The 23938-nt window shown below is 40.0% G+C and overlaps 1 protein-coding gene across 7 annotated transcripts in view; it reads right to left on the bottom strand.

Moving 5' to 3' along the window:
* Positions 1-23938, bottom strand: part of FRMPD4 (FERM and PDZ domain containing 4) — a 310340-nt gene that overhangs the window by 116194 nt on the left and 170208 nt on the right. For 6 of the 7 annotated variants that reach the window (XM_061459914.1, XM_061459908.1, XM_061459909.1 and 3 more), the window contains exon 2: positions 8620-8736. In XM_061459914.1, coding sequence (XP_061315898.1) covers positions 8620-8736 — 117 coding nt within the window. Of the gene's footprint in view, positions 1-680; positions 817-8619; positions 8737-23938 lie in introns of those variants that run through there. The other variant, XM_061459911.1, reaches the window with a different exon arrangement.

Genomic DNA, 23938 nt, shown 5'->3' with positions numbered 1-23938 from the left:
ACATTCGTGCAGAGAGGACTTGGAAAGGGCAAGACAGGAGATAGGGAAGGATGTGGCTAGCTCCTGAATTACTGCATACCAACCAGCTTAGGTACAGCTCCCTTACAATGCAATGAACCCTCAATTTTTTCCATGCTCTAGTTAAAATAAAATAGCCCCATAAATCAGTATCTCCTTGCTATTATTCCCTTCATTGTAACAATGATTTATCCCAGTCAATATTAACATAATTTTGTCTGTCATATTTATGTCTGCCATATTTATGGCTAGAGCAACAGTTCTCTGTGAAGGAAGAGCAATTGCTAAATCATTCTCTCTTTTGAGGAGGTTGAGCTGATTTAGCAAAACTTTTTTTCACCATATGCCTGAGTTGTCTCTAGGCAGACCACTGACATAAACAGGTTGCTACATAATTTTCCTTCTCTAATTATTCACGTTTGCTTTAAACAGTCACTTGTATTCGTGTGTCCCTGCTGCTCCTCATCTCTTCTACCCCACTCTCCCTTCCACCAAATCATCCTGTCCTTGAGCAGGTCAAACCCTTAGCAACAGAAAGCAAATTTGTATGCAGTCTGAAATGAGCATAGTAGCACTCTAATAGCACACTATTCATATCAACAATCTGCATTAGTGACAAGGGAATTAAAAAAAAAAAATAGAAAAAACAAGAATTGCCATACCAATCAGACCTGTTGTCCGCCTGGTCCAGTATCCTTTCTCTGACAGCACTCAGTACCCGCTTCAGAGGAAGGTGCAAGAAAGCTTGTAATTATAGAATAACCTGATTAATACAGGAAGTTTCGTCCTAGCCCTAGGCAGTCAGCAGCTGACTCACCCGCTTGTCTGAAATGTAAGATTTTATATCTGCTCTAATTCTTTTTAATCCTATGTAATTTAATAGTGAAGACTCATTACAAACATACATTGCAAATGTACGTTTGGATTCTATGAAGCATTTTAGGCTTTCCTGTAACCTGTAGCTGAGAGTTATATTTGCTAATTATATAGGTTGTACTATTTTTGTCACGGTTCAACTGCCTGCTATTCAATCTCATTGGATGTCCCTTTTAGGGACGTGGGAATAAGTGGGCCAGAGAGCATGATTCCACTGCCTCTTCCCTTGGTGCCTCACCTGGGAGCAGAGATGCCTGAAGAGGCACAGTGCAGTCAGACTTTGGCTTAAGGCATTATCCTGGCATACAGACTGCCTTCATTCACATTCCTAACCTGAATCAGAAAGAGAAGGAAATGAACCTTCTTTTCAACACCCTGCATGAGCACAAGTGCTCTCATGGAGGACGGAGCAGCAGCAGCTGTGTTGCTTGGGTTTTTGCAAATGACACATAAATGCTCCAGTGACTCTAGTCAACACTGTTTCTGTACTTAGAGATGAAGGAATGTAATGCATTCAGTAAAGTGCTATATAACATCATACCTACAGGGCAGAAGAAGGCTCCTGTGGCTTCAAACTTTCATTACGGCCTTACGTACTAAGGTAGTCTTAAGGTATGAATAACAGCAGCTTTTTCAAAACCCAGGAAGACGAACAACACAGCAACAACAATCGAGGCTTCCACTATATTCTATATCCTTTGATTGTTTTCAGAACTTTCTGACAGAACAAATTCCCGAGAAACATTCCGACAAAGAACTAAACTACCAATAGGCATGTACAACCTACAGAACACATGGATAGGAAGGTTGAGGTAGGGCTAGACATACCAAGAGAAAATAAAAAATAAATTAAGAAAGCCTGAATGGTTCGATCCTATTCTGTGCTAATTTATTTTGAAGTAAACTGATTAGCAGGCTCTGAGCCTCAGTTTAACATCTGGTATAAATTAGTGTCCCTTAATAAACAGGATGCTTGATTGATAGGCCATTAATATCATCATTGACTTTGTTCCGTCATTCCACACTGCTGGCTAGCTGTGAGAACTGGGTGCACAAGGAGGACTGCGCAGACCAGACAGGATGCAACCACCATGCACAGAGGCACTCCACCTTTCGGAAAATGTGAATGAGTTTCTTCTTCTAAGCACAGCAAACACTTAAAGATGAAGACTACTAAAGAAAATGTAGGTAAGTATTTGAGTACAGAAGAATAACATGGCATTGGTGACATTGCTATATTATAAAGAAACATTGTATGTTGTATGCTTTGAGAATTTAGGATGTTGTGAGCTGTGCTAGGTACCAAAGAACACAAATGTTACCTGTTTTATGTATGGGTCAAAAGGTGACATTCAAGAATTCCACGTTTTACAAATAGCATAGCTACTAAGCCAAGCAAGGACAACCAAAATGCAATGATTTCACAAGCCAAAAATCACGGAGCTGGTACTATACACAGTATAATATAGCTGAGAGGGAAGAATACTTAAGTTTGCCAGATACGCCTGGAAGAAGTCTGGAAGAATTGTTACTGAACACAAAAGCACCAGTGAAAAACAACAGCAGGCTTTCAAGAGATCAAAATGTTTTGTGACATGTTTCCACTGGTGTACCAAACACGCCATACTAACATAACAAGATTCAGAAAGACTTCTGACGAGTAGGTCTCTCCCAGCTTTGCTGTGCGCTCTGGAGACTGACCTGTGGTTTCCAGCCAAGCAGTAATGCTGCAGGCTTTGACCTTTGGGTGTGCTTCTTTTTATTTCTTGTCTGGAATCCCAGCTGTTTGCTCAGTTTCTTCCAGACTGCAACGTAGAAGCAAGCAAATATGCATGAAGTACATGCAGATGGTCAGAGTCCTTGGAGTGAAAGTGGAAGCCAACCAGACTGGTAACAAGGACCAACCCTGTCATCCTCTCCCAGGCAACAAATAGCAAGAGTTAAAAGTAAACACAATCAGTAGCATGTCTTGAAAACAAGGATATAGCAATAAGCTGACCTAAGAGACCCCTCTAAAATAGTAATACTGCAATATCTACCTCACCTTACTGGGACCACTGTTACTTTGAGTCCACATGGGAAGGCCTACATTTGCTTTCAGTTAATCTGACTTCACATTCTTTGGTCTTTATTCAAATCATAGAATCATAGAATGGTTTGGGTTGGAAGGGACCTTAAAGAACGTCTAGTTCCAACCGCTCTGCACAGGCAGGGACACCTTCCATTAGACCAGGTTGCTCAAAGCTCCTTCCAACCTGGCCTTGTACATTTCCAGTGATCGGGCATCTACCACATCTCTGGGGAACTTGTTCCAGTGTCTTACCACCTTCATAGTAAAGAATTTCTTCCTAATATATAATCTAAATCTACTCTCTTCCAGTTTAAAGCCATTCCCTCTTGTCCTATCACTACATGCCCTTCTTGTAGGCTCCCTTTAGGTACTGGAAGCTGCCCTAAGGTCTCCCCAGAGCCTTCTCTTCTCCAGGTTGAACAACCCCAACTGTCCCAGCCTGTCTCCACAGGAGAGGCACTCCAGACCTTTGATCATCTTCTTGGCCTTCCTCTGGACTTGCTCTGACAGTTCCATGTCCTTCTTGTGTTGGGGGCCCCAGAGCTGGATGCAGTACTCCAGGTGGGGTCTCAGGAGAACAGAGGTGATGGGGAAAATCATCCCCCTCAACCTGCTTGTCACACTCCTTTTGATGCAGCCCAGGATATAGCTGGCTTTTTGGCCTGCAATTGCATGCTGCTGGGTCATGTCAAGCTTCTCATTAACCAACGCTCTCAAGTCTTTCTTCTCAGAGCTGCTGTCAATTCATTCTCTGGCCAGCCTGTATGACAGAAGCCAGATCTACAAAAATACCAAAGTACCCAATGCCTTAGGAATGAAATAAGAATGTGAATCAAAGGGGTATGACTTTTCATGGCAGCAATGTTACTTCAACTTGCATCTTTGAGTGCAGTTTTAGGGCAGCTTAAGCCAACACATGTCTGTTGCAACCCTGTCCCCACACTAGTCAGATATTTCAGTGTGTCAGCAATGCTGCTCATCACCTGGCATTAGCCGTGCTCCAAGAAGAAGGCTGGTTCAGCTGACGTATAGAGGTTTTTTCCATGCAAAACTGCTCTGCAACATTTTCAGACCTTGCACAGGAATGGCTCAAGGAGCTGAACTGACATAAAATTCATTGCTTTCTCTGTAGGACTGATTCTTCACTAGCTTTTGCCAGTTTATTTCCCTCTGTCAATTCCCCTCCAATTCTGACAAGCAGCAAGAGTGACACAAGAGAAAGGGCAAAAATGTACAGGTCCAAAAATCAGTAAGATCATAGCAGTAGCAACTTTGGAGCTGAAATTGCTATGAGGCTAAACCCTTTGTGGACAAAGTCAGCCAAAACCTTCCTGCTTTCCCATGCTACCTCCCTGAAACCCTATATTCACACCAAATATATTTCTAGGAAGTGTTATGTTTGTATTAAAATTAGCATTACAGAAATTTCTCATAATCATATAATACACAGCGTATATAATAAATGTAAAGAAAATAAGCTTCTAAAATTATTATAGATACACTGCAAACTATTTCATATTGAAGTCCAGCTTAATACAGCTTGTGCAGTACAGAAACACACTGGAAGAATACTAGATGACTGCTGTCCTCCCGTACTGAAATCTATTACTTATAAGGCTATTTCAACTAAAAGTGGCAAGTTAAAAGGGACTGGGTGAAGTTCTTAAACTTTAATTTACCATGGCCTAAACTTATGAAAATGTACTGTAGAGGTCTGCAAAGTGCCCCCAGTTGTGCCATCTGTATGGAAGAGATAATGAATTGATAGCACAATCTGAAAATATTTTGATAAAAGGCTCTGCTCTCACTTTTACAAAAGTGCTGCCTAGCAATGGAAGCTGCCCCTGATTAACTCAGGCCATAGGGCTTTGAGACATTTGAAAGAAACCAAATTTGCTTCAGCAGAAAGAATAAACATCTCTTCCCATTCAAGCCTTAAAGCATTTGCACCGGCACCATATAATTACTTGTCATTTCACTAAAAGATTCTCCTGGATTCTCTATTCCTCCCACAATTTCAAAATTACAATATGTCTGCTTGCAGTTGAATGGTTATGTACATATGGCACTAAGTAAATTATTTAACTAAAAAGCAGTTAATGTTGCTATGAATTCTGTTATTTGCTTGTACAGAATTCATATACACATTTCATTGTGATAATACCTGGTTTATACATCTTTAATCAAAACCAAGTGAAGGATTTGAATTGCTTTTTCTCCTTCAGTGTGATGCAATTTGTTAATCTGTATGGTTATAAAAAGCCTTGGAGACAATACGAAATGTTATCTTGCTGATCCCTCTCACATCTTTATTGAAATAACTGTCAACAATCTTCTCACTATTTCAGTCCTAAAATCCAGGATTGAATAATGAAGGAAAAATGAAGGAAAGAAAATTAAATTCTGTTTTAATTTGTGTAGTTTCATGCAGTATTTGCAAAAGCAGTGTTTTCAAAAGCCAAAGAGGGCTTCTCATTGGCCAAGGAAGAGGCACTGTAAGGACAGGTACTATATACCTCTATAGAGAGATCACTGAAAAAGTCACTAGGAGTATTTGGTCTTTGGTCATTTTTCTGAAACAAAGATACATCTCATATAAGTATCCATTCACACTGTAGTAGCTACTGGGGATAGTTCACTAGTAACGGTGGATTATTGGTGATTTGGTGCAGCAGTACATGGTTCCAAAAATGGTTGCCCAATTTTGCAGTTTCTGAAGGTACTGGCTTTCACTGCATCCCAGAACACTGTCATTTAATGCAAGATGCATTACTACTGTGGAGACATAGCTGCTGTATGTGTTACAGCCAATGCTGTTACCTTGAAACATTTGATATTAGAATATGTACTTGTCCTGGGTTCAGCAGTAGCAGTCATTTTTTCTCTTTCTTAGTAGCTGGCGCAGAGCTGTGTTTTTGACTTTCAGCCTGGGAACAGCACTGATAATACCGATGTTTTTAGCTACTGCTCAAATGTTTACCCTGACCAAGGACTTTGTGAGTCTCATGCTCCCAGGGAGGAGGGGAAGCTGGGAGGAAGCAGAGACAGGACACCTGACCCAAACTACCTAAAGAGGTATTCCATACCACAGCACCTCATGCCCAGGATGTAACTGGGAGTTACCAGGAAGGGCACCCACTGCTTGGTCGGGCTCTTTTCGGCGGGTGGTATCGTATTCTCTTCCCTTGTTATTTCCTTTATCATTGTTATTATTGGTGGTAGCAGTAGTGATCTGTGTTATACCTTAGTTACTAAACTGTTTTTATCTCAACCCGTGGGAGCTGCATTCTTTTCGATTCTCCTCTCCGTCCCTCTGGGAGTTGGGGGGGAGGCGGGGGGGCGGGAAGGGAAGGGAAGGGAAGGGAAGGGAAGAAAAGTTGGGGGGAGTGAGAGAGCAACTGTATGATTTACGGCTGAGCTTAAACCACAACAGTACTATAACTCACACAATGTGTATGTATGTAGCATTTTCAACTTACACTTAAGACTGCTCAGAATATCAGTGGGTAAGAAAGTCTGGCACAAAATATCAAAGGCTTCTGCAGATCAGCTTCCTCAGAGGTCTCATTCTCTTTACCCTTTAAGCAGCCTATCCCCCCCCCCTACAATCCACATGCAGAGAGAAATGGAAGAAAGACCAGAGCCACAAACGTAATGGAAAGCAAGCACCTTATTAGAGCACAGGAAAAAAAAAGCAATCACAACAACAACAAGAAGCCTAACATTACTTCATGCGTAATTTGGCACTGCCTGGTATGGATTTATGTTCCTGAGAGACGCAGTTCTCTGCATTTAAGAGAGGGATATGGCACTTTAAGATACTAAAAGGCAATCCAAAAAATAAACAAAATAATCATTAGCTACTGAGAGTTAGAAAACACTCTCAAATTGCAAAATTAATGAGTACTAATTCACTGCATTTTGTAAGCCACAGCTGTTTATAGCTACACAACAAGTGCAGCATCCCATTATGTGACCAGTGAGAAAAGAGGAGAAATCAAATGTGGTGCTTGTCTTCAGAAGCAGGATATTAATTTTTTTAAATGAATCTCAGTCACACAGAGGAGAACACAGAATCATAGAATGGCTTGGGTTGGAAAGGACCTTAAGATCATCTAGTTCCAACCCCCTGCTATAGACAGGGATGCCTCACACTAGACCATGTCGTCCAAGGCTCTGTCCAACCTGGCCTTGAACACCAACAGGGATGGAGCATTTACCACTTCTTTTGGCATACCAACAGTCTGCAGAAAAAATGGACACCCAAGGTGCACAGGTCCTTTCACTAACTGGAGTAACAGAAGCAGCAGAGTCACATCTGCACAGTACTTTGGAGACTCATCTATACTTCTTGAAAAAATTAGTTCAGGCAGACAACTTATGCTCATACAGCTATATTGTGCCTTGGTATTCAGCTTTATGTTGTCCAGTGCTGCACCCACTGTCTTACAGACATGCAAAGCATGAAAAATACTTGTTCAAGGAAGAAAACAACATTTCAGTGTCAGCTTTTGAGCCCTCGTTAACTGAAACAACTTGTTCCAATTTGGGCAGGTCTGAAATCATTCTAGATCTTGAAAGGCTGCAGAACACCAAGCTGCTACAAATGTTCCTTTGAGTCTAAAAGCAAATGTGTCCTAGAAAGCCAAGGTACACACCATGGGCAAAACGGGAAGGAAAATAAAGCAGAGTAACAGGGACCCTCCTTCTTATGTTGCACAATTCTGATTTTCCAGATTAAGAATCTTGACTGACTTAAAGGCTTTTGATGGTCAAGTTAAAATAAGTCTGATCCTTCCACTCTGTGCTGAAAGAAAGAATTGTAATTCTCATCCAGAACCTTTTTAAGCACCTGCAAATTTCTAACCAGACTGAAAAACATAAAAATGAAGAAAAAAAAACAACAAAACAACCTTTCACATGAGCAGAATCAAAATGTTAGCCTTAAAAATGGGATGTAAGCTAAAGCATCTAATGCTGCAAAATCAGCCAGTGGTTCTGCTGACTCACCACCATTACCCCTTTTTAGTGAAGACATTCCAAAGCAATGTAAGAGTATATCTGTTAACACAGCAAGCTGTATTTGATCCAAGCCACTTGAAGGCATTTTAAAGAATAGTTATGCACAGTTTTCACTGGGGAAAAAAAGGTAATTTTGTTTGCAATCACATCATCCACATTGACATTTATTTTGCAAACCTTTACATTCAGAGCTAAAGGACTATGGGAAATATAAGAATTGGAATATTTACTCTACAAGCTGCGTATATACACGTATATAATGAATATATTAGACAAACTAAAAGAGCTTTGGCAGAGAGGGAGGAGAATTGTTGGTCTCAGTCAGAACTGACCTTCTGCCTCGTTCTTTAAACATGGCATTTTTGGTTTTATTTTTTTATTGATGACATTTGTTGTAATTCCTTGATGAATTACAGGTCCTTATATTATCAGTGCTTTCTTGGAGAAATGAAATGACCAAGTAGCAAAACAAGGCACAGTAAAGTACAGTCAGAGCTCTCTATGGGTGATAAATCAAAATAGTTGAACTCTGTAAGGCTGAAGCATGAATTAGGATTCCACAGAGAAACACTGAGTCAAGAGCAAGGCTGCAGTGCTGTGCTGTAGGCGGCAAGCTCACACTGCCCACTTACTTGATGAAGTAGTCTCTTCCATCTCTGTTTGCCGTCATCTCCCATCCATAAGGTGTCCCCTGGTTCAAGCTCCAGGTCCCTGAAGACTGAGGCCACGCTGAAGACTTGTTCCTGTGGCTGTAGTTTTGGGGGGGGAAGAGAGAAAAAAAAAATAAATTAAGGGCCTGTGGTACTTATTCTTCCAATTTACTTGTTTTACATCATTCATTTGGCATCCAAATAGTTACACAGTTGTGAAGCATACAGCCAAAACCCAGGCAAGGGAAAACAGGTTAGCAGGTCTGCTTACATTTGTGATATTCGTCCAGTCAGTGGAAAGATAAACTGTCATTTCTACCAGTCTTGAGTTCAAGCCTTTGCCTGGTAAATCTGTCATACCCCATCAGTCCCATATCCAAAATACTAATTTTCAATAGTTTTTAGTACAAGAAACAGGGAGCATTTTCATTCATCACCACCCCCCTGCTCAAGTGCCAGCTGTCAGTACAATTTTTGCAAAAAATTCCAAGAAACTAAACCAAACCAAACCAAACAACACAGCACATGGCTGCAGATTACACACATGGTGTACTACATGAGAAGGAACATCAACACCCACTCTCAGTTCTGAGAGGTGCACTTCTGCATATGGATGCTAAATTGATTCCATATGCAGATGTTGTTGTACTTGATCAATATCCATTAAGCTCTTTCTCCAAATAACTTTTAATAAAGCTGCAGTGTCTTTGAACTCGCACACTGTTGCATACATACACCACTGCTTGAGCATGCTTCTGCTAGTATTCCCAACCCCCAAGCAAGAGCCAAGTCATACCATCTTGAGTAATGGAGTAGCATACACAGCTCATGGAACTATGAGAGGGAGAGCCAGCAGCACTACGAAGGGACACTATTTCTCCACTAGATCTGAAACACATTGTGAGGTGCCATCTACTGCCCCCTTACACAAAAACGATACAGTTAGCAGCAAGAATCCCTCATAGTTTCCCATAGGAAACGCCAACTTTTGCACTGATATTTTACCCCTCACTTGCAGGAATGAAGCTAGATATTACTGCACATTCCCACTTCCTGCTGTGGGACTTGGAGGTAGAGAAGGCAAAAGATAAGTCTTTCAGCAAAGTTAATCAAGTCATTTAGTCTATATACAATCTGAAAAAGACAGAGCAGCAAAAGGAGGCAGGGCAACCAAAGATGCTAAAGACCAGCTGAGAGTGCATCACAGACAAGCAAAAATGAATTAGTACACAACATTGAATACAATCTGAAACTCAGACATGCAAACCAAAACCACACAAAATAAGAGCACGTTTTGAACTAGTTGCCTTCTCCCTCTCTGCCTTTTCTCCGCCCATCAAACATTTCAAGCTTAGCTTTACTTGTTAGTTTTATTTAAGTTCAAATGCTAGCAAGAAACTTACTATCTTTTGCCTTAGATAGAGATGTAGGAACTTGTTCCTTTAGAGAAACAGAGAACAATGTAACCTGACAAACACTCTTCTGAAGAAATAGAATTGGTCTCCATGGACAACTCAACAATTCATTGCAAATTACTAAACTCAACAAAGTTGTACACAATAAATCTTTCCCAAAAGAGGGAATGCATCATTAAAAACAAACTAGTTGCTTTCCCCTCCCCTTTTATTTCAAGGATTAATCACTAATGAGACAAGATATGGTGCTTCAAAATACAATTTACATGTAAAGTAGAGCTTTACAATGGAGTGCTAGATATCATCTGATTTACCAATTACATTAAGTACTTGTATCTTCAAGGAATAGAAAAACATTTCTGTTAGCATATTCAAATACCAGTATTTGCCATAAGACAGGGCTTAAATCTAATATTTGAGCATGCTAGAAATCTTAATAAAATTAGTTACTCATGGCTAATGAAACAAATAAATGTCAGACTTGCTACATTACTCCAGATAAACACAGCAAACCCATTCCTGATCAAAGGAATGAGATAAAAAACAGGCATCTGAGCAAAGGAAACAAATACTTTCAACACTCTCTCATGCTGTTTCATGTAAAGTTGAGCTTAAGCATTCCTGTTTCTCCATATGCTTGACAGACGGAGAAAGGGTGGTACCTTCTTTTAGATGGGAGCCATCCTACAATGTAAGGACAGCTTAACCACATCTAAAGAATTCAAATTACATTTTAGAGTATTTGGGATGCTAAACACTACAGTTAACTAAATAAAGTAGAAAGTAATCTATTTTATCTGGACTATAAATGCATACCAGTGCATTTAACACTTTTCACTTTAAATGTGCTTCACAAGCTCTGTGCTATAGCTTCTCCGCCTATAAAATGGGTATAGTGACATTTAAATTCCCACATAGAATCATAGAATAGTTAGGGTTGGAAAGGACCTTGAGATTATCTAGTTCCAACCCCCCTGCCAGGGGCAGGGACACCTCACACTAAACCATGTCACCCAAGGCTCTGTCCAACCTGGCCTTGAACACTGCCAGGGATGGAGCATTCACAGCTTCCCTGTGCAACCCATTCCAGTGCCTCACCACTCTCACAGTAAAAAACTTCCTCCTTATATCCAATCTAAACTTCCCCTGTTTAAGTTCTAACCCGTTACCCCTTGTCCTATTACTACAGTCCCTAATGAAGAGTCCCTCCCCAGCACCCCTATAGGCCCCCTTCAGATACTGGAAGGCTGCTATGATGTCTCCACGCAGCCTTCTCTTCTCCAGGCTGAACAGCCCCAACTTTCTCAGCCTGTCCTCATATGGGAGGTGCTCCAGTTCCCTGATCATCCTTGTGGCCCTCCTCTGGACTTGCTCCATGTCCTTTTTATGTTAAGGACATCAGAACTGTACATAATACTCCAGATGAGAGCAGAGTAAAGGGGCAGGATTACCTTCTTTGATAAAGCACATCAAACTTTTATTAGATAATTTCTAGGAGCACAGGTTAGTGATGATGATCAATACTATCCCTCTCTGCATTCAAACTAAGGGCTCATCTTTGTATGGATTATAACATTCGTGGATTTTAAGTTAAATTCAACTGCCCTGAAAGCTGTTTCTGAGCCCTTAAAACACTAATGGTGTCAGAATCATATTGTATATGAATGAGTAATAACTGTCCTGCTTAACTACAGGTATGTCTATATCTGATCAGGTCTTCCAGACTTTATGATCCGTGGGAGAGGAATTAGCAATTGAGACACTGTATACAGCTACATTAGTTGTGCGCAAATCCAGTGATGTGGCTCCATGGGAAAAAACAAATACAGAAAGTTTCCTATAGTTGTTGTACAATTCAAAAATAAACACTCATGTCATAACAACAAAACAAGGTTTATACACTCAAAGGTGATTAGTGCTGGTGATTTCCAGCTGCCTGCAAAGTCTGAAGAAAGGAGCAAATGAACTGCATTATTTCTTTTCACCTGCATCCATTTGTTAAATCCTATTCTGCTTGTCTGTAAGGATTCTGTTCAACAGCCACTTCACAAAGGGCAAAACACGGCAAAGATTAAATAAATGCCAGAAAGAATATAAAAGGCTGCAGAAGAAACCATAAGCAGGACAGGCATTTCACCTGGGGGAAAACACAAAGCCATCTTGGCAGGCTTTAAGTCAAGAGGATGCATTAGTGAGGAAGATCATCAGGCCATGGAAGATTCCAGTCCAAATCCTACCTCCCTGCAGATAATCTTGGATAAATCTCTCAGCTTGCTGATCACCATTTGACTTTTCCTTCCCTCACAGGCAAAGGAAGATGAGCACACAAAGACTGCCTAGGTTTCTGGAAGACTTCCACACTTCCAGAGACAGAAAGATGCAGAAAACAGGCTTTCAACCTCAGCAAGTCTGCTTGCGGAGGAAGCATTGGCAGTGCTTTAACTCACTGCTTGCTGTCCATCACCGCCCTGCTAGCTCACAGCAATCAGACCTGCTGCTGGACTGCCTGTCACTTCGCAGCTCTGAGGTGGTAAAGGTCATCATGAAAGCCTAGACTAGCATCATGCCAGCAGATGTCCGAAAACATGGCAGCATTACCTACAATATTCCATCAACCTGCTTTTGATATTCTTGATGCAGAATTATAAAACCTGATCCTCAATTGCTTCACATTGAACAATCAGTTCATTAAATCACCAAAGTAGCATGAAAGGACACAGTGTGCCCTACCTTCTGACTGCAAATGCAACAGCTGCACAACAGTGAACATCATCGGGTCAGTCTTTTCTCTGCTCTGTGATTGAGGCATGACTGAAACAGGAGTTCACACATAAAGCCTCCTGTACTGTATCAGCAGTATGTCACTTACGTGATATGCAGAACATACTCAGCATAAACCATGGTACAAACAAGAAGTGAAAGTATATAATAGTATCCACCTCTTTTTCAAAGATCAAAAGTAGAACAGCTTGAATTTTTAAAGCATACTGTTAGAGCCTAATGTCCAGAGCAGTTTAGATAGTGTTAAAGTTGAAAGCAGAAAACAGCACCATTCTTTTTTTAAAATACCAAAAAATCAAACATTTAAATTTTTTGGTAAATTCAGTTAAAAAAAAAATAGAAGAAAAATATCGAGTCAGAAAATAAGCATGAAGCATTGTCCAAATCTTATCATTTTAACCAGAGACTAGAGAATCCTCTCAACAGGACTTTGCTACAGAAATCTTGATAGACTTATTAGTTGTACCTCCTCTATAGCCCAAGCCTGTAAATTTTATTATAAATGAACCAGTAGAAAAGAAGTTCTCAGGCTGTAATTTTAAACCAGTGTAAACTGGCACTGACATAAAAGCATCATTTCCGTCCTTCCAGTATCAGACAGTCCTACTTAAGCAACATCTTAGTTGCTCTTGTGCTAATGGAAGTAAACTGGTTCACTGTGGCAATGGAGGCACAGACTCCAGCTATGGTGCAACTGAAATCATTTATTGAATGAGCTTACAGGCCTTTTATAGACCCCTGCCTAGCGGTTAGTAATTGTTAGTATCAGTTAGTTTCTTTTCAGTATTTTTTGCAACATCATACGCTTTTCCCAGCCAATGACATTACTGATCACACACCTTTTCAACCAATCACGTTATTGGCCACGTGCCTTTGCTTGAACAACTTACTTGTACCCAGATGTATAGGCACATTTTTCTGTTACCACTTTCTGCTACATTATTACTTCCCATTTTCCTTGAAGACACATTTCTTTGTCCCCTCAGTCCACATTGGAGACTTTCATTAGCTCCTGGGAAAGTCTGGGCTACAACATTACATCTTTGTCTTCAGTAACGCCTTTGTTTCAATATCTACAGTTCTCGGAGACATCTCGGCGTTCTAACTTTGATTCCTCTTGACTCCCATGGTTTGCAGCTGATGAGGGTCAGGATGTTCGTGCTCTCGTCCAGGTCTGCTGGCGCAGCTTCTTGTGAAACATTCCCCACAGCTCACCTTAAAACTAGCACCTGTTTTTATCATTCAGATTAATCTCTGCCTACTCCATGGCTTCACAGATGGCCACATGGCAGCAAAAATAAAGGGCAAGACAAAACCCGCTTGCTTCAGATAGTCCTCAGGCAAACGCAAGACAGAAAGCCCGAGACTAAATTGGAATTCCCCATCTGTATTTAGCATATTTAGTGTCTACTCGGGCATAACACTCAGTATACAGGATTAGTATGCTCACCCCAAAGGTGAACATCACGTTTACATTTATCCTTCTCCATAGACAAGGGACGCCAAAGTCCTCGTTTCCTTAGAAATGATGTTGGACACAAACCTGGGAGATCTGCCATACCACTGTGGCAGTCTTTAACCCCTTGGCCAAGAACCCCAGCCTGCACTTTGCTGACAGATTTAAAACAGCAATAAAAAGTAGTAGCAAACTTGAAACCCTCCAATTCTTTTTTCCCAAATAATTTGAAAAAGAAGAAAGAAAAGGTTAGTCTTTGTCATAACCTTCATTCCTTCTTCCTGCAATGCTTTACTAGGCGGAAAGGGGAGACACTTCATTTTTGTGTTTGGTTTTTGGTAGCTCTCATTCCATGGTTAACTCATTCCCTGATTAACACTGGCATAACAAAGGTATCCAACTGCATTCTCATGGCTGCTTGTCACTTTGTGTTTGATGCACTCTCACTCTCACACTGGTGAACAATTTTTCTTGTTTTACTTTCTCCGTATCACTTATAATTCAGTAGCTCTCTAACATACCTCACCATCAACCTCAACAGTCTCCATGGCAGACTAAGGAGTCCTGACCTATACAGCTCTTTCTTGTACACAGGATTTCACAGGCTTGATTGTTCTTCATGTCTTTCTCTGATACCAATCCAGTTCTGTGTCTCTGTCGAGACGGGAGTTTGGGCTTGCACTCAAGTTACCACTTATACCAATGGGCTGCCTCTTTTGTAGAAATCCAGAAGATATCACAACATGCAGTTGAAAACATTCTCTGACATGCAGGGTCTTGGTGAAGAACTAGAGATTCAGCTCTGTTCTTAAGTAGACATCTGAATCAGCAAGCTTTCTACTGATATTAACTACCAGTCCATCAAGTGAACTTTGGAGCTTTGACATCTCATTCCATGTAGACACCAAAATGCGAATTTCAAGCACATTAATCTGGAGATGACTCCTACATCACCTGAATAAGAACCCTTTGCAACAAATAGTGAGCCCTTATCTTTAAATTGCTGTATAATGTAATAAAATTAGCATTTTTTATCATCTTATTTATTCCCCATACAATAAACAATCCATCTCCAACAGATCGGAAAAGGAAGACGTTCTGAACAAAGGCCACGTTACGCTCCCAAAAGTTGATTACGAAGGGAACTGGGCTCCACAGCACCCCCTGGGAGAAGCGTAGACATAACAATCCCTAGGAGGTACCCAGAGGAACACCAGAGGCATAACATTTTGTAGTGTTAGTTTATAAAAGTAAGAACACCACACTTAAGTGTCTGCAGGGCATGTCTACCTGGGAGTAACAGACATGCTCATGACATAAGCGGAGTTCAGTAACAGTGTCTCTATGATATTTAATCTTCCACTGCCTCAGGAATAGAAACCTGCTTTCTCTATCCAGTGCTCACCCTCTCCTGTCCCAGAAGACTACCACACTAAGCTTACCTCCATCCTAGCATTTTAGCTTGAAAAAATGAGAAAGTGAAAGTTTTAAAGACTGTGTAGCTATACTATCAAGATCAATCATCATACCCTGCTACTGAAACTCTCCTGAGAGGCACTGTACAACAGGACAGATATGATGGACAGTAATTTCAGGATCCAAGATCAAGGACACTGAAAGGCCTGTTGTCTCTGCACAGATGAGTCCTATAGACCCCTGCAGAAGTAGTTGTATCAGAAGCACAAAAGAAGAAAATGAATGGCCCAAGACACACTCCACCGTACTAAAAAAAAATAAAAATTCACTGGGCCTCCTATACTGGGTCTCTTATTACTAAAGTACAGGATAGAAGCCTAATGACTTCAGATAACTGCAGAGTCAGACATCTGTCCATCACAATAATCTTGCAACACAGCCATGCTTGAGGCAAAGGTAGAATAATGTTGCACTACCTTTCAGGCTTGTCTTGAATTTTCTCCCTGGATCATGTATCATCAGGAAACACAAATTCTATTCAAAAAACCAAACAAGCCCCTTTCCAATACCTTCTATTAGCTTTTTCTATTTTCCTAGTAAGGCCTATGAATAAATCCAGGCTGCCTTGTGACAGTTGTTCAGAAACTGTCTCTAGCTGAGAGGTTCACTTTCTTAGGTAGTAACTACTCCCCAGACTATAGCTGGAGCAAATAGCTCCACACTTCCCCCCCCCCCCCATCTTCCACCACAGATGCTCTCAATTATTCACAATTTCACAAAGTACCACTCCTCAAGTTGTGTCAGGGGAGGTTTAGATTGGATATTAGGAAAAAAATATTCACCAAAAGGGATGTCAAGCATTGGAACAGGCTACCAGGCTGAGTCACCATCCCTGGAGGAATTTAAAAGACCTGTAGATGTGGTGCTTAGGGACATGACTTAGTAGTGGATGTGGTAGTACTAGAACAACAGCTGGACTCGATGATCTTAAAAGTTGTTTCCAACCTAAATGGTTCTATGATTTATTCTTATTCCAAACCAACAATGATGCTAATGGCTCCACCCAACCTCTAAATCCTTCAGTGAAGCAGTAAAAAACCAACCAACCAACCAACCACCCAACCAACCAAAAAAAAACCCCAAACCCCAAATACAACAAAAAAACCAAGTACAACTCAAAACTTCAGACTGAACTCCTCCAAGCCAGTTTACAATACAGTAGAGGAGATAGATTTCTATAAATCCTGTCAGCCTATTTTTATCACAGACCACATTAGCTTCCATTTCCTCAGTGCCTGAAACTGAGATTTCTAAATGGCAGCCTAAGCCTGGGTTGAGAATAGGAAACACTCCAATGAATTCCTCCTCCACCAGTCATTGCTGCTGCTGCCAATCAGGAGATAATGACAGCCCATGGCTATGTAACTGGTCTGAAAGGTAGGGGATTGCTTCTACCAGGAATCCCCTAGCTGCCATAAGGAGGACCCTGATAGTGCTCCCCTGACAGACAAGAAGGTGTATACAGCTGACAGCTGCCCATTGCTTCGCGCAGGAAAAAGGGGCAATTTCACATGACCAGAAAATTCCCCTCACTGGCTTCCAACACTTCAGCATCATTTCCACACTCCTATTCGTATCAGAGGCCAGAACAAAACCAGTGGCTGTTCAAAATGTACACTGTACCCACTACATGACTTGCTATATAAGTAATAGCTCCTTTTAATCTCAAATTACAACATAATATTACTTTCTCACAAGTTTTGTACCAATGGTATACACGTAGACCATCTTTGACCATGTATGTTCCACAATTGCTCTTTTGCTTTTTTCCCACTGTTCCGCTTCATGTGGCCAAAGATGGGAGTACCCAACAAGAACCTATGGCCCCTGGTTTTGTCTTCAGCTAGGTAAACAGCCCCTCAGCTTTGAGTGGTGGCTCATCAGGTTGCCACCATTGTCTACTACGGTCTCAGATCTAAAAATCTTACAGTACAAGGTAACAAAAGTACAGACAGCACACTGGAACAAGGGATGAAGAAATCATGTGGCAATGCTGGTTTGCTTCAAGTACTAACAACCTCTGTGTGCCTTGGTAAAGGGACAAGGTGAAGGTCTTGTAATTTCCTGAGGCACCCTTCCTATCCCGAGATGCTCCCTTTCTGATCTCCTATTCCACAATCAGTTTTAAACTCATCACTGCTGTCCAGTAAATGCACTTTCACATCCGTTGCTTGTTTTGTTGCAGCATTTTTCTGTTGTTGATGGTATTGGTTGGTTAGTTTTGTGGGTTTCTTTTTAATATCTGATACAGGTCACATCTTCCATTTCCCTCTCATCCTCTGCCTCTGTTACATATCCATTAGTATTAAAGACGTGCCCCCATTTCATAGAAAACAAAAGTCTCCATTATATTCCCCTTTAGACTGCCAGGACTTTTCGTTTAAAGCACACTGACCCCATTAGAGATTCAAAGTCCTGAAGGAATTACTTTCCCCTTCAGAATCTTGTATTGCAAAAGCCAGAAAGTACCCAAACCAGCAAATAATGTTTGGGACTTGGATGACTGTAAAAGGCTTTTTTTCCTTGGATGATTGTAAAAGGCTGTCTGTTTTATATGATGCTTCAGCTTTATGCTGGCATGCACTGAAAGTGTCTCTAAAAACTGATGTGTGCAAGATGGTTTATTTCTGTTTTAATGGGGCTTTTGAACTTAGGCTTTCTCAGGTTTACTCAGTATTTCAGGATCAAAAAAAGCCCAAACTAAAACAAGTATATGAAGCATATTCATCTCTCTCGTTTATTAAACGGATTATTAGTGTTTCTTTCTGAATTATCTAGAAACCTTTTTGAAAAGGGTTTGTTTTCTCTCAGACTAGTACATGTTAGAAAAGCTTACCATATCTAGTATCCCCCTACAACAGGCCCCAAACTCATTTTTTATACAATGCAATGTTCAGCATCTATTTCTGACAAAAATCACAACTATTATCTGATGCTGAATTTTACCCTACCTAAGATTTTAATGTTTGGTTCGTTGGTTGGTTGGTTTTGCTTTAAAGTGTTGTTACCTCTATATTCTCTGAATATTTGTCATTTTACCAGTTTTCCAGTAAAGTGCAGCCGTGATTCATTGTTAAGTTCCAGTGAGTAGTACAGAAGTCTTGCCATTTCTGCCATACAGAAAAAGAGTCTCATAATACCTGCAGTAGATATGTCGTCTAGCTCATTGACTGCACTGTTACTAATAATAAGATTTTATGGCAGTATAGAGTACTGGAAACACACTGCTGTAAATCTTAATTATATTTTAGATAAAAGTAACAAATCATCATATACTTTCTTGCTACCTATTAAACAGCTGTTCATTTTATGCCATAAAAAATTGAGGTGCATGTATTCATTAAAATCCAGCTGTGCATGCTGCATTTGGAAAAGCAAAAGGAAATCTCACTTTTGTACACAACAAATTTTGTATTTTTTCAGTACCCTGATATGAATACAACCTGCCTGCTGTGAGCTGACAAATCCTGTATAATCACACATGAAAAAGCAGCTCAGAAAATTTTCAAGCACTTCTTGAGATATGATTTCTATGGGAACTTCCTATTTCTATAAAGATATCACCCACATTTCAGGCCTGCAGTCACTCAAAAATTCTTCACAGCATGTATGGTGCCATTTTAGCCTGTAGGAGAGGGAAGCTGCATCAGAAGGTTGCAGTGAATGAGGACTAAATTGTCAAAAAGGAAACAACATTGTTTTTCTAAAGCTGAATTAAATCCTAAATTCCTACTGCTTGATTTTGGTATCAATTCTTACTAGGTCTCAAGATGAACTCCATCAACAATATAGTATAACAAAAAAATCTGACCAAGTCTTAATTAAAAAAGGAGTACTGCTGAGAGAAAACACCGACATATATTTACCAGTTCTTCTGATTTCAACTACGAATTATTGTCCTTCTCTCCCTTTCAATTTCTTGGGAAATAGAAAGAAATGGTCAAAAAATTAAATAATGGCTGCCTATCTTAAACCTATTTTGTAACTGAAATAAAATTTATTCTACTCTCTTAATTTTGGAGAAAAAAAGGAAAAAAGAAAAAACTGTTTATTTTCCCTACTCAGAAGTTAGTCAATAATATGAAAGAACACTGCCCAGTGATTTCAAAAACTGCTCCAAAAGCTTGAGAGTCTTCTTCTTACAAGATACATTTGGTGACCTTGAAATGAGTTGAAACCAGTTATCACTCTAGGTTTGTTTTCCACAAACCTTTAAAATCAGTATTTAGAAAAATTATATAAATATTTTCAGAAGAAAACAATAAGATATTAATCAACCAATACAGGAATTAGCCTTTAAAAAGTCCATTCATCAGAAATCTCAATACCAAAATAAACAGTCTGCTAGATTTAAGTCTATTTTAAATACTATACATAAGCACATAATTGTAGTTCAGGGTACTTTGTTCTGCTTTCTAGATGGAAATGTCTCAATAGTGTACTTGGCTTTAAGTCAAAATTCTCAAAACTGGGAAAATATGAACAAATATTCATCCCCCAATTAAAAGCTTAACCATACCATGTACTTTTCTACACTTCACTCCCAGTTACAAAAACTTCAGAAAAGGACCACATAAAACCTGTACTAGGTAATATCTATATTCTTCAAACATCTGCAGAAAAGCCTGTCTTTCTACTGTTATCATGCTAAAAGGTTGGGTTTGAAGTTTTTTTCTTCTTTTCTTTTGAGTTCCTTTGTAATTTTCCATTAAGGAAATTATGGTTTATATAGTAACCTACTAAAAAATAATGTAAGTAAAGGGCTTTTTGTGTAACAGTCAGAAGTTTTCACCAGTGGTGAAAAGCCTTCATCCAGATTTGAAGTTATTTAAAGCACTCTGAACATAAACTCACTTATGAAACCAAGGAAATTTGAAGCAGTTCCATTCTTAGGAAACCACCAACACTTTGCACGTTCTGTCACATCAAGGCACATGTAAAACCTTAACAAATGAGAAAGAACAATTTTTTTTTTTTTTCAACTTCTTTCTTAGCCTTAACAACTCCATGAATTGTGAGCCAACAAAACTGAACCAAAATGTTATGTTTCAGATGCACTTTAAGGACTTCCATACTTACTTAAGGGCCAAGTGCACTATTCAACTATGTGTACCAACAGAATTAAAAAAAAGGTGCCTCAAAAACTATGTTTTGTAACTTACTGAAGATGTGAACGGAAGCTATGCAGATGCAGGTCAAAAATGGAGAAAAGTAATTTCAGAGCACTAGCCCCTTCAACACATCCCAGGCCATACCACAGAGGAGCTTAGAATGAGGTGGGTAAAACATCAATCCATAAGTGACAGACCCAGTTTCCCATGCCATTTGATCTACACAAAAGCTCAGGAATTCATATCAAAGTCTTTCTTTCCTGCATTCTCCACTGGGTAACACCAATGCCAATTGGTGCTGTAGTTTCCTGAAATTCCAACAAAATTACTGATTTCCATGGGAAAAGTTGCAAAGGAAAGACAGGAAGCAAAGGAAGAAATTTCTTGGTTACAACTGGTCTTCAAAAAAGAAAAAAAAAAAACAGGGAAAGCTTTAATGCTTGACAAGAACCCCATGTGCTCACCACAAGGTGCAGCAGTAACACTAACCTTCTCCATCATCTTAGAATCGCTTTTTCCCCCAGTTTTTATGGTTTACAATACAGTGAGGTCACACACTTTTCAATCATGCTTTTGAATGGCTGCTTAAACTAAAGAGAAACAAAAAAAGTGTATCTTTAAGTCAATTCACATGGCTGCACCATTCCCTTTTGTTTGCCTTTAACATTAGCAGCAAGGCTTAGAGTTTAACTTGAATGTCACTTCTAATATCAGCTGCCCAGAACCAATGGGCTCATTGCCCGTTTTCATCTTACACAACCAACAGCAAAAGCTCTTGCTGAGCACTAAGGCAGCAGTGCTCATGCTCCATCAGCAGGCTACCAACCTGCATGTGTCACAGGATCACAGGACAACTCCATTTGGAAGGGATCTCAGGAGGTTATCTGCTCCAATCTCCAGCACAAAGCATTTCAGCACACTTCACGTAAAACAATATGAAAAATAGGAATTATACTGCAAACTAAGTTTCCTAGAGTTAACTTTATATACTTGAACTGTATTACTCTATTAATTATTAAACAAAAGACAGAATGTTCTTATTCTATTCTTTGCCCTTCTTTGGCCTGTACCCTTGTTCTTTGCTTATCAGTATTTCATAATTCAGTGATTTTTAAAGATAAAATCTGTGAAACAAAACCCTGTAACGTTAAATGCATTTAACTTCTTTAATTTGATTTATTGCATGAAAAACATTCTGAAGTTAGATAGCACTTTTAGAACTAGAAAAGAAAACATAACTGTGAGGTCTTCTTGCATAAGAAGCTCTTGGGATACTAAGGTTCCAGCCATCTAAATCCCTAGTGATATTAAGCTACCTGCTTAATACCATAAGCTATTGGATAAATGGACTCATAAATTTTCTGCAATAATAGGCTCTTAAAAATTAAGCAACACAAAAATCTCATAACCTAAATCTTTCCTCCTTCAATTTACATCAATCCTTAGTTATATATGATGATAGGAGTATGGGTACATACACTTGCATACTTCCCAGAAAGCTGCAACAGCATTGCCACTGTGACAGCTACTAGAAAGTCCCAAAAAGACTCAGCTATCATCAAGTGATAGCTAAAGAAAATGATACAGACACAAGTACAGCAGGTTCGGCTAACCTACTTACAGCTGCTGACAAGCAGCTTCCTAAAGATCTTGCAGCAGAAAAATGAAAGTTTCCCTGCAGTCAGAAAATCAGAGGGACTCTCGGACTTGACACAGGTTTAATACTGCTCTGTGACACGAGGTTGTAGGGTTTCTCAATGTTTTCCTACAGTAATAAAGATTAATCTGTTTGCAGATTTCAACTGCATGTTCCAACCTAGGAGTGCACCTACACACATATTTTGATGCAATTCAGCTCTTTGAAATGATGCATTATCTAAATTTGCAGTTCTTAGAGCTTGCCAATAACTGCATTGCTAACAGGAATGAGTCACCTAGCCAGCTCTACCCTTTACTGCATTTCCCTTTTGCTGTTAAAAGAGTGCCACACATGTAGGTTTAATCCATTTATAAGGTGATACATGCATTGTTCCTGTGATTATTGTATTGTCTCCCAATAACTTCACAACATAGTCTGCAAACTGCCCGGCTGGGGTATGCCAGGGACACGGTTCAGTTGAATTGGTCAAAACCTCAGCATCAGCTGCATCATTTCAGACTTTCTGACATGTTCTCAGCACAGAAGATATTCTGGAACTAGTCAGCTATAGGTTTAAAGATTATTCAGTGAGAAGATGTGATTTGTAAAATAAAACAATGCGTCATCATCTCGAGTTGCAAGAAGGAAAAAGAAGGGGAAAAAAAAAGATAAAACGGAGGAAAATGTACAAATTAAAAAAGATGATGAATACAAAACCCAGGAACCTTTGGGAAGAGGGCAAACAAAATTGCTCTTTTCCCGCTGTCCTGTGCAATAGAGAAAAGGGTTCACCCTGACAGAAGAAGGGCTAGAGAAGGGATGACCCATGCCAGGCCGGAGGAGGCTTGAGGTGCACAGGCTACAGGAGCCAGGGAAGAAGAAAAAAATGAATGGACACTGATGGTCAGACCCAGGCTGGCTTGAACCAAGCCTTCCCATCATGTACATTATACATGGCAGCAGCAAATCTTGGGGAAGAAGGAACTATCATTTCAAACCAGTTTTTCCCCCAGCTGTGGTTATTAAATCAGTTGATGTCTTCTTTCACAGAAGCTATAGATAACAGATCATCCTTTTGTTTTTTTTCTTGCACAAACATATCTTACTTGAGACTCCAGAGAGAGGCAACTGAGAAAACCCTTACCAAGTTTGATTCGAGTCACACAGACACTAATTCTTACCCTTTTGCACTCCTGTCTCCGCTGATGCAAACCCATCTAGATTCCTTCCCTGTCAGAATAAAGTAAACCTCTCATGCTAGCCTAAAGTCTTGTCCGGCAGTAAGACCAATTTCAAGCAGCCTGGAAGAAGCTGAGTTCTGTGCTGCTTTGGCCATGGAGATGCACTACTGGATTCCTGCAGTAGCCATCCCCCTACTTTTCAGCCACCTGGCAAGCCACAGGAGTCCCATGTCCCATGGGGC

Source organism: Pezoporus flaviventris, unplaced genomic scaffold (assembly GCF_033815535.1).
Source record: "Pezoporus flaviventris isolate CSIRO_AGI_PZ_B2104156 unplaced genomic scaffold, CSIRO_AGI_Pfla_v1 ptg000030l, whole genome shotgun sequence".
Classification (NCBI taxonomy): Eukaryota; Metazoa; Chordata; class Aves; order Psittaciformes; family Psittacidae; genus Pezoporus; species Pezoporus flaviventris.
The sequence above is the reverse complement of the archived record's forward strand: the minus strand, read 5'-3'. Positions and strand labels throughout refer to the sequence as shown.